The 12,316-nt window shown below is 34.3% G+C and overlaps 1 protein-coding gene across 1 annotated transcript in view; it reads left to right on the forward strand.

Annotated features, from left to right (window-relative positions):
- LOC149787883 (dnaJ homolog subfamily C member 2-like) overlaps nt 1–12,316 on the forward strand; it is a 48,085-nt gene that overhangs the window by 17,845 nt on the left and 17,924 nt on the right. The window contains exons 8-12 of the mRNA XM_089974123.1: nt 2,686–2,899; nt 3,707–3,775; nt 4,730–4,810; nt 6,247–6,335; nt 8,636–8,705. Of these exons, the coding sequence (XP_089830249.1) occupies nt 2,686–2,899; nt 3,707–3,775; nt 4,730–4,810; nt 6,247–6,335; nt 8,636–8,705 (523 nt within the window). The remainder of the gene's footprint in view (nt 1–2,685; nt 2,900–3,706; nt 3,776–4,729; nt 4,811–6,246; nt 6,336–8,635; nt 8,706–12,316) is intronic.

Below are 12,316 nucleotides of genomic sequence, written 5' to 3' on the forward strand. Positions count from 1 at the left end.
CGCGGCCCTGCTGCTGCTGATGATTGCCATGTTGATGTTAGCTTTTATTAACAGGATCCATTTGTCATTTTCCTCTCTTAAGAACTATATGGATAATGTAAAATTTAGGTTTGATAACTTTTGTGAGAAAAGTTAATTTGCGGCAGCAAAATCTTTTATCAAATTTTGTGAATGCCATCAGCATTGAATGTTTCCACAGCATATTATAATTGCTATGTTAGAAGATTAGTTTGAAGAATAGAATCACTCTTTTATGAGAAATATTGGATTTTTTAAAATTAATTGTGAAGATTTTATCATTTTAAAAGCACGAAGATTTATGTTACTAAATTCCAGACTTTGGCTTTGGACTATTTAGTGACAGTTATAATTTATATTGCTCAATTCCAAACTTCGGCTTTGGACCAATCAGTCATTGCAAGCTTATAATTTTAGGAAAGAATTCTTCCTTTATTGATCTATCTCAACTGTTTCATTTTCCAAAAATGTATACTGTAGGTATACATATTTTACCACATTGAAATTCATTGTGTTTTTAGTATTGGACTATTAGCTGTAAAGCAAATAGTTGGACAGACTGTATTTTAGACTAATTTTTTACTTGGTGTACATTTTAGATTTTTACTCATATAAATGAATGCACTGATGGTCATCATAATTCAAATGAATTTAATAAGTTTACTGCTCTGAAATGTACTTTTGAATTATGCATAAAGTTACAGGCATTTTCAAAAGTTGAAGTCAATTCTTTTTGTGTGGATTATGGATTATAAGGCATGGCCCTATTTCCTTACAACTTTTTCAGGACAGAACTAAAGTTCAGAATATGATAATTTTGACATTTTGTATATTATATTGGAGTTAGGTTAGAATCATATAATTTCACAAAAATGTCTTAACTCTGATTCCTCTATTTACATGCAAAATTTCAGTGATGTAATGTACTCAGACTCCCTACATTTTCAAATCTCTTTGAGTTCCAAACTCACCCCATATTCTCAGATCTCTTTGAGCTCCAAACACTCCCTATATTTTCAAATCTCTTTGAGCTCCAAACTCACCCCATGTTCTCAAATCTCTATGAGCTCCAAACACTCCCTATATTCTCAAATCTCTTTGAGCTCCAAACACTCCCTATATTCTCAAATCTCTTTGAGCTCCAAACACTCCCTATATTCTCAAATCTCTTTGAGCTCCAAACACTCCCTATATTCTCAAATCTCTTTGAGCTCCAAACACTCCCTATATTCTCAAATCTCTTTGAGCTCCAAACACTCCCTATATTCTCAGATCTCTTTGAGCTCCAAACACTCCCTATATTCTCAAATCTCTTTGAGCTCCAAACACTCCCCATATTCTCAGATCTATTTGAGCTCCAAACTCAAAGTCATGCTCAAAGTCTAAAACTGCTGATAGTCTTCAGCTGTCATAATAATAAATTTAGACCCATACACAGTCAGGGTTGTTTTGTTTTGCACTACTTGCATGCTTGATTTCCATGACCTAGATGTACTTTAATTATGAATATAATCATATCTGATTTAGTTTTTTTTATAGCTATGAGATTTAGTTCATTGTGCAAGGGTTGTGAGAATATGGGATACAGTTTTGTAGTTTTCAGTTTGAGTTTGAGTCTGAGATGTTTAGCTCACAAAATTTAAACATGTATGGTCAGAGCAGATTCTTTACTCCTCACAGCTCGCACTCTTTCAGAATATGTCATTGCCATGACAACATTTTGACCCTAAGTCATCAGGGGCAGAGTTTCATTGCCTTGGCAGGTTAGTACATGAAAATTGGGCTGGTTATTTTGTTCTCTAAGCATGTATTGAAATCCCGTAAAGAACAAAGGTAAAGAAACCAGTTTTAATATGGAAGCTTATGCATTACATTGTGATATTATCAGGTATATTATGATTTCTAAGTATGTGCTACTTAAATAACTTCATCAAACTTGTGTTGATGCATCTCAGACAGTAAAAAATTGACATGTTAAATAAATTCTTAGGCTACTACACTAAAGACATATAGGAGTTAAAACTAAATTAAATACAATCTAAATCAGGTGTCACAAAGTTATTAAAGAGTATAGTTTTCTGCAGGTGGAATTTTATCACCAAATTTACAATGTTGTAGTATTGACTTTTCTTTACTGAGGGGAGGTAATCTACTGTCAGTAGTATGAGCTTATGCTAGTTTCAATGCTACAAATAGGCTGTGAGTACAAGACTTTCTGTTGATTCAGTGCAAATATATCACAGAATAAAGCACCAGTTCACCGCTTCAGCCTATCTTTTTTGTGACTGTGTGAACTAGCACATGCGGATTTATAGGCTTGTCAATGAAAGCAACAGTATTTAATAAGGTGGGACCAAGAAACTTCTGATCCTGGTACAACAGCAAGAGCCATAAAGTAACACTCATTCATGCAATGTTAAGAAAAAAAATCTGCATTGTAGTCATAACTTGCAATACAATAGCAAAAAGCAAAGGAAACGGTTGTCTCACATCAAAGCCAAATACTAGTTGCATCTTGCAAGTTAATCATAAATTCCTCCATTCACAAGTTGTGCCATTGTTAATTATTTACTGTAACAGCTTCATCTCAACAATTAGGCAGAAAATTTGATTTTAAAGGTATTGTATGGAGTAAGACTTAATTACTCAACCTGTCTCCAATTTCAGTCGAGATGAGAGAAAATGGATAGAAAAACAAAACAAAGTAGCCAGACAAAAAAGAAAAAAGGAAGAGATGGCTAGAATACGACAGTTGGTTGATAATGCATATGCTTGTGACCCTCGGATACGCAGATTTAAAGAGGAGGAGAAGGAGAAAAAGCTGGCACAGAAAAGGGCAAAGGAGGAAGCCATGAGACAAAAGGCTGAGGAGGAGGAGAAGGTGGATATTCCTATATTAGACTGGTCCCTCTTGATTGTTTCGGTGTCTTCAATATATGACTGCCTAAATTTGTGTTGGGTCAGAATCTCAGCCCAGTTGGAACACTTTGTGGCATTGTATCATGAATTATCAGCACAAAACTATTACATTGCACTGGTAGAGAGAAAAAGACTTAAATGTGACAGAGAATCCATTTTTATTTTTCCTGCCATAAGATGGATTTTGCTATAATGTGCCCAACCATCTGTTCCTTATCCGATTTCTACATAATAGTTTCTCCACCATTTATAGTTTCCAAACTTTATAAGTATCCAGCATTTGGGACAAGGAAGATATGTATAAATATTCTAGTTCAAAAGGTCTAAGGTCATTGTTACAAAGACTAAAATAAAGAAAACGTTTTTCCACATGATGACTTGTGTACCTTGTTGAAACTTTACAAATGTAATGCATCTGAGATGAGAAAGAAACCAATTGATTTTGGTGTCAAAGGTCATGGTCACAGAGGTTCTTAGAAGAAACATGGTTTTTGTATGATATCTTGAGTTCTTATCGCCAAATTTGGAAAACTTTGTGGATGGCTTGCTTGTGAGACAAGAAAGATATTGAAGTCAAAATGTCAGAGATTGATGTTGCATAGACTAAAAGAAGAAAAACAAGACAAAACATAATTTGTCTGTTGCTTATAAATGCAAGCATACATATATGAGAAAGTGTTATGTGGCATTTATCTCGTAAAAATAAATTTCTGTTTTAGACATTAGCAGGATGGTATTTCATTGGATGTCATTTTGTGTCAATTTTTAGAGAAGGAGGGAAGTAGAGGAAGAAGAAAGAAAGAGGAGAGAAGAAGAGGAAGAAAAAGCTAGGGCACAGGTAAGTTTGAATCAAAGCTTCCAGGACCAGTCAGAAATAAAGGACAAGTCTGGCATTCTCAAATTTTAAGAGTAAGAAAATTTTACAGACATATTTTGTTAAAAAATACTGTTCATTTATCAATTTCATTTCATTGTCACACTAGTTGTGGATATATTCTATGTATTCATAGCACTGGCATATATATTCATTCCAACTTCTTGTTGGATTTATTGCCATATATAATCCAGGGCCTTGTTGAGGGTAAACTCCTTGACAGAATTAGATTTTTAATTGGTTATATAAAGTACCAAAGCCTCATCTACTACTCCTAGACATCATTTCTGCAGAGCCAAGAAGCCAGCTGACACTTTTATTTTTTACACACAGATTTGTATGAGAAAAGAAAAGAACCACACCTATTGGTTAACATTTAAATAACGCTTGTCATATGGGTGGTTTCTTGCAACAGGTTTGTCCCCCTGCCCGCTACCCATTCACTGATACCTTTAATTTTATTTGTAATGAGTCCCTCTGGGTTAAATTGGCCATATTTCAAGAGACATAATGTTTATATTCTGATGCCACTGGGCAATTGAATCAAAAGATGACAATCGAAATGTTGATAAGTAATAGTAAACAAAAATGTTGCGGAAGGCAGAGTAAGGAAAATTCCCATTCTTGCAGCCAAACAATAAAAAGAATACTGCACAAGAATTTCATGGACTTATTTGAACCAATTAAATTCATATATATATACATGGAGAAAGAGAGAGAGTATGAAGGAAAATAGCATATATTTAAACGTAATATGAACATAGTTCAGTACTTTGTTCTGCTCAGAAAGTTTCTAGATTTTAGTTAATTACAGATAGGTTCTATAATAAATTCTTTCACTTGCTGTTAAGGGGAATATTAACACAAAACACATTAAATGGACAGTTCACTATTTCTCTTACATTCCAATTCTCTCAGGCTGCCCAAGAAAAGAAGGAAAAGGAAGCACAAAAGAAGGCTCTCAGAAAAGAAAGAAAACTGCTCAGAAGCACAATAAAGGTATGTTGAGTCCCATTATATTGGTAACCCAAAAACTTGCTAACTGTACATTTTCCTATGATTTTCATGCCATATTTTTAGCAAGTTGAATGAATGAAGGTTAATAACAAGACTCAACTACACTATTTGCCTACCTCTTTACATTGTTAATCCAGATCTGCCATTGTATAATGGGATGATAAATTTGGGTCTGTGGTACTCATTTTAAATCATTACTTAAACAAACATTATAGTCCCTTATCTACAAAGTTATTTTTACATAGTAACAATTAAATTTTGAACTTTTAAAGAAATAAGACATCAGGAATAATATCTGTTATAGTGTACTTATTTGTACAATGTGTTCTTACACTTCATATTTTGTCATGATCCCATATTATGTTGTGTATTATGTGTTAATCCCATATTATGTTGTTTTATGCCATGATTCTGTATTATGTCAAGAACCCATGCTATAATGTGCTGTATGCCAAGATGCCATATTATGTTGTGTATTATGTGGTAATCCCATATTATGTTGTGTATTATGTGGTAATCCCATATTATGTTGTGTTTTATGTCCAGATCCCTTATTATGTTATATCAAGATCCCATATTATGTTGTGTTTTAAATCATTATCCAATATCATGTTGTATAATGTGTCAGTATCCCATATTATGTTGCACGTTATGCCATTTTTGGTTGTGTCTTATGTCAAGATCCCATATAATGTTGTGTCTTATGTCAAGATCACATATTATATTGTATGTTATGTCAAGATCACATATTATATTGTATGTTATGTCAAGATCACATATTATATTGTATGTTATGTCAAGATCACATATTATATTGTATGTTATGTCAAGATCACATATTATGTTGTATGTTATGTCAAGATCACATATTATGTTGTATGTTATGTCAAGATCATGTATTATGTTGTATGTCAAGATCACATATTATGTTGTATGTTATGTCAAGATCACATATTATATTGTATGTTATGTCAAAATCACATATTATGTTGTATGTTATGTCAAGATCATGTATTATGTTGTATGTTATGTCAAGATCATGTATTATGTTGTATGTCAAGATCACATATTATGTTGTATGTTATGTCAAGATCACATATTATGTTGTATGTTATGTCAAGATCACGTATCATGTTGTATGTTATGTCAAGATCACATATGTTGTGTGTTATGTCAAGATCACATATGTTGTGGGTTATGTCAAGATCACATATGTTGTGTGTTATGTCAAGATTATGTATTATGTTGTGTGTTATGTCAAGATCACATATGTTGTGTGTTATGTCAAGATCACGTATTATGTTGTGTTATGTCAAGCTCACGTATTATGTTGTGTGTTATGTCAAGATCACATATTATGTTGTATCTATCAGAATCCTTAGTTTGCTTAAAGTCTTGTTCCTTTCATTATTTTCCAGGACTTTAATTATTTTGCCAAAGATGAGTCAGAGAAAGTAGCCAACATGGCAGAAGTTGATAAACTATCAGAGCTTCTTGGATTAGTCAAGTAAAGTCTTAGTATTTCTATACACCTTTATGGTATATACCATGTAATAGGGAAATCCTAAATTATTTAATTCATGCAAATTCCTGATTTTTAAAATAAAACAATTCTCTACTATAAATTAATAAACATTTTGGAAGATTAATAGAGGGATTAATGCTGGGAAATTGGGAAAAAGGAGAAATAATAAGTTTCTTCCTGACTAGGAAAAAAGCCCTTTCATTTTGCAAATATTAATCAAGGAAAATCAGGAATTTCAGCTTAAACAGAGCTTATTTATGAACTAATCATGACTTAAATTTATTCAGTTCTTACACAAAATTTTGGAGGTGACAGAACTTTTCAGTCAGTTGAAGTACAATTTCTGTATTTATCATTTGGGTACATACCCTAGACATAACTGTATGATAAGCCATATGACCAGATTGATTAAATATACTAGTTAGCCTGTAATCTGCTCAATATCAGTATCTTTTCTTAAGTAAAAAGTATGAAGACTAGAATAGTGTTGCATTGTGCCAACATGTTTGTTTGCAATGTGTGTTCTTGGTATGTTGAAAAGGAAAATAATATGCCTCATCTTTGTCCATTATTGTTTGGTAGTTTGCATTGTATATAAGCATTATGATCAGTAGTAACCATCATCTCCATTTCCATCCCCAACTCACTTTTACAGTGAATTTTACTATCAGACCTTGCTAAATACCTAGAAATCTACTGACTGCTGGGCAGGGTAATTTCCTTGTAGAATTCCTCACCGACTGCATTACAGTTGGATTACATTGAAAGTAAACTTTAGGGCACCAACCATATATGAGTGGATTTGTAAAAAAAATAAAAATATTTCAGTCCTTCATTTTTACAAAGATATAACAATTTAATGGGCTTTATGTCAAAATTTAAAACAACACTATGCTAAAAACTTTCTTCCTAGCAGCATATTCATTTAAGCAGAATAAAGTTAATATTTTTTGTTCACCTCCTTAAATTAAGCTGTTGTACCTGCCCAAGCAAGAGTCCACACAAATAAAAGCATGCACCTGCTGCCATGTACACCATCACTGAATGTAAACCATTCTTTCTTCCAAGGTGACTGTATGGAGTGGGTTTCATAGTACCTACCAGGGGCAAACCTTTTTCATACATGAAAATTAGGTGTATATTCTTGGTCAAGTAGTCAAGTATTTGCATTTAGCTTGGGTTTTTTGCACATTGTATAAATACTGTTATACCTGGAATCATGAAACTTGATGAATGCATGCATTTTTATGAGTACTACGCCTTTGTAACAAATGTTGGTCACTATGACCAATATTTCCTTCAGTTCAATTGTGTGGTTTAAGGTTATGTCTCTTGCTTTTCATAACAGAATCAGCAAAGTATATGATTGTGTTATCTCTGTTAATACCACACCCTTACTGTAGAGGAAGGTCACTGTGACTTATATTTAACATTTTACAGGCTTAGGTTATGTTTTTGCATTTAGCTAATGACCAAATAGGATTTTGCACCATTTATATACTTGGTGGGGGATGCATCGTGTATCTCGATGAGTACTGCAATCTTAAGGATAGTGCTGAAACATTGTCTTTACAAAAACATTTTCATTTCTTTGGCAAGGTTATGGGCATTTATTTTGTATCTAAAGGATAAAAGTAGGTCATTATGATCCATTTTTCATGTTTCTCTGTCTTTGGTTGAATGTTGTGTTTTATTTCCCAAACCTGTTAAAGCTAAAATGATCAAACTAAATGATTGTATGCGTCTCTGTTAGTACCACACCCTTGTGACAAAAGGATGTCATTGTGACCTGCATTTCACATTATGTTAGCTTAGGTTAAGTTTTTGCATTGATCTTTGACCAAATAGGTTTTCAGCACCCTTTTTTGTGCAAGAGCAGGACAGGAATGTTTTGTTGACCTTGATGGACCAACAGGAAATGGTTGAGATGGCACCTTCTTCTTTTGTGTCCTTTTCCCACATGTCATCTCAGGAAGAGGAGAAAAAATCTGATCTTTTGATAAAATTTACCACCTTATTTCCCTGTATATGTGTCGCATGCTCTCAGGCTCAGAAGACAAAAAAATTGGTTTGGAGAGACTCAGAAGGGGCTGTCTCATGCCTAGATCTCCAAACCATGTAAAAGTTGGAAAGTTGGTTAAGTTTTGGTGGTGTTGTAATGAATGAAAGATGATAGCATATGAAAAAGATTCCCAATAAGTAAATTATGGTTGTACTATCGTCAGTAGTCATGTTTTGAAGTTGTTAAACTTCTTTCTTTTTTATTGTAAAAATTATTTCAGGCTGCAGACCTTAAATGAATCTCTAACATCTGGAGACCCTGAAAAGGCAAAAACAGCATTCTTCAGAGAGGTGAATATTCCTTTAATCCATTTAGTAATCATTATAAACAATCATACTTCATTTTCAAGGAAATGACAATTATAATTTTATCATTCAGTTATATTATTGTCATTGTAATCATTGAAGACAGGTGTCTGGTTATTTCGTTGAGATGGATTGCAGATCTCAAGATTTTCTTGCCATATGGGTTAGAGCAGTGGTTCCCAACCTTTTCAAGAATGAGGACCCCTTTTAGACTTAAGTAAAAAAACATTGCGGATGCCCTCATATGCTAATAGTTTTACTTTTAAGCTCCATTGGAATAATCCCACGGTCCCCTTAGGTCCATGGCCTGCAGGTTGGAAACCACTCGGTTAGAGAAAAGAAACTGTAGTCATTGAGATTGAGACCCATCTCGTAATGCGAAACACTTTTATAGCCTTGCTCATTTGTCAGGGACAATTTCCATATATACTCACTTGTTAGATGTGTCCAGTTGCACACAGTATGTACCAGTATACTCATTTGTTAGATGTGTCCAGTTGCAAACAGTATGTACCAGTATACTCACTTGTTAGATGTGTCCATTTGCAAACAGTATATACTAGATCTGCCATCATGTTATTGCACCTGGCAGATCTGGGTCTACGTAGTTTGTATGGAGGAATTAGTAGAACATACAACATAGACCTTGATCTTCTGGTATATTATGCAAAGGCAGATCAAGTTTTATGTTGATTGCAGTTAGACTTGACTTACAAGTGATTATATTTGGTACATATTGTCATGTCTAAATACAGTAAAACTCAGAAGCTTCAAAGTGTCAGAAGCTAAATGTTTTGTTTGTGTTTTGGGCAGTTTGAGGTAGCTGGCAAGAACTGTCTTCTAATTGGTACGATGAGAATCAGTCAAGTGTTTGATATTTCAGTTATTAAGATCTGCTGTATTTTAAAATATCAGTGCTCAAAAAATCCAATAGCCTGATGCCCATCCAATAACCTGATGCCCATGGTCCTCCTAATTTCAAATCAGGTCCTTCTTGTATCATAATGAGGTGCCAGTCAGGCTTCTTGAGAAATAAATCTAATTTACATGAGAAAAATTCAGTTACGCTTTTGGAATGCAGAAGTTTATTTTCAAGATGTTGAAAGATTAGTAATATATTAATATATTTATCCCAATGTATGCCCCTTACCTGCATGAAGATCGTCTACTTGTCATACTTCTGTCAAAAGCTGTAAACTTTGTGGATAAAGTGAAGCATTTGATCTATGAATGGTGAACAGATTGCATGGGTTACTATGACTAGTTCTCACATGGCTTTAACATAAAATACCATTTTGGATATTTTTGTGCCACAAATCAACCAGAACCAGTCCAGCCAGTACCAGAACTGTTCCAGAAATTGTTGTAACCAGTGCAATAATGTTGCCACATAATGGAATTAGCTGTTGATTGATTACTTTATTGTTTTAATCTAGGGAGTTTAAGCCAAATGCAAGATCTTTTTTAGGTAATATAAGTAGTGATGGATCAATTATGGTCATGTTGGCCATCCTTTGGCAGAGTTGAGATAAAAAGACCAACTAAAAAAGTTTTGAGTAAGTATTTTTACTTTTTTAATGGTCTTGTTTAATTACTATTGTGTTGTTTAAGATATTTCAGGTTAAAGTTTAATAAATATTAATTTGGCTATCCAGTAAACATTTTAAGCAACACCAATGAACAACATAAAAAATTTAAACAGAAACTGCATAAATCAAGACATGTTTAGTACTAATATTAATACCCCCTGCGTCATGAATGCTATGACATCATAGCTAGACATGCTTCCGATGCTAATGAACATGAACACTGTTGATCCACTGAGTAAGAAGGACATTGTTAGGGCAATCAAACAGTGGCTGACCTCAGGACATGGAGGAAAACATTACGTGATTTTTTTTTTTTTTAGAGCCAAGCAAACAAGTCAATTTAATTACAATTTTGTTTTCACTGTATCATATTTGTAGTGCAGCAGTTGCAATGTTGCATGAAAACTAATATGAAAATACGAGCATATTTGGGCATATGGAAATTGGAGACAGGGTTTGTGGAATTTGAGTCCAGGCTTGTGATATGTTTCTAATTCACCAGTCCGGGGCAGGTGTCTAAAACATTTTTCTTGGAGCACAGGATATAAAAACACTAAAACTAATATCACATTTAGATTAAAATATATCGAGATGTGGTATAAAATGCCCTCTTCAAACTTATTATATATAGTACCTGATCATAATTCCTTAGAAGTACATCTGTTGCCTTGCAAATCTGGCCATTCCAAGCTTGTTTTAGCACCAAAAAGTACGTCATCAGCTTACCAAAAAAGATGTATGACAAGAGTTGTCTCCCTTTGCATGGAGATCGGTGCCAAACTCGTCCATACTAAATCTACATCTTCCATTCAAGACAGGAAGCACACTTTTATCAAGATGCCATGTTGATTCAGTTTGAGAAATTTTTTGGCATTCTCTCATAGCAGAGAAAAATCCTGAAACTATATTTCTGTATTTCAGTTAAATTGCTCATACAAGAGTACAAAAAAATGCAATATTAAGGTTGAATACATGCTTAGAATCATCTTCCACACTGCATCAGCTAACATCTTAGTGTAGATTCTGAAGGTGGAAAGGTTCAAGAGAAACTGTGGCAATCCAGGTAATCACCTGCTTCTCATATAGCACAGAGCCACCGTTTCCTCTACAGCCAATGCCAGCTGGTACAGTGGCCCATATAGATATACCTGCACATTCCAGCACTGGCAACAGTGATATTTCCCTAGATAGCCAGTCATCCTTGCTCAACCCAAGAATATCCACAAAGGTCTCAGGCTTCTGCACATTGATCAAAGAGGTTTTCTGATGTCTTCCACCTGAATTTTGCCTGCCACCATCCTAGCATCTGTCAATCTATTAGCCAAGAAAGACCATTCCAACAACTATCATCATCTGATTGAGTTTCTGATTTGCTAGACCCCAATGAATATAGATCTTTCTTTTTGCAGTAGTGACTACCATCAAATTTTGACATGGCTACTTAAATGCCTGTTTCATCAGGATATCACAGCAATTGACTGGAATGTTGAATGTCAAAACCTTCCTCTTTTCATATGGATTGGTAGTCTCTCCTCAACACCCAACAAATTTCAGACTGTTATTGCAGTAGGAGCCAAGCTTGACTGGTTTCCATGACAATCATTTAATAATCGGAGCACAACCTAGACTCTTCTGTTGAACCAAAATCCAGGCGCTCTACTTCTTGTTTGGGATTTTCTCTTTTCTCAAGTGGTGTCACCACTGACAAATCCACATCATAGTCTACCACCTCCAAGACAGACAGTGTATTAACTGACTGTTTGATAGTCACTTTTTTAGTCAAAATTTGTGCCCCTGATTTAACCAGTCATGCAACCAGAGAAACATCTCTGGTCCCTGATCCTTCAACCTCTGTCCAAGCTCCATACCTGAGCAGTCAATTCATACGTCTAGATACATCAACTTTACACAAGAACCCCTCAGATTCTCAGAAACAAGAAGAAATGGGCTTGGGATTCAGAGTGCCATTTGAGCCTGATTGCTTCCCTAAATTATGAAAATCATGGA

The sequence above is a fragment of the Sinohyriopsis cumingii genome, chromosome 11 (genome assembly GCF_028554795.1).
Source record: "Sinohyriopsis cumingii isolate HCF-2022 chromosome 11, ASM2855479v2, whole genome shotgun sequence".
NCBI lineage: Eukaryota > Metazoa > Mollusca > Bivalvia > Unionida > Unionidae > Sinohyriopsis > Sinohyriopsis cumingii.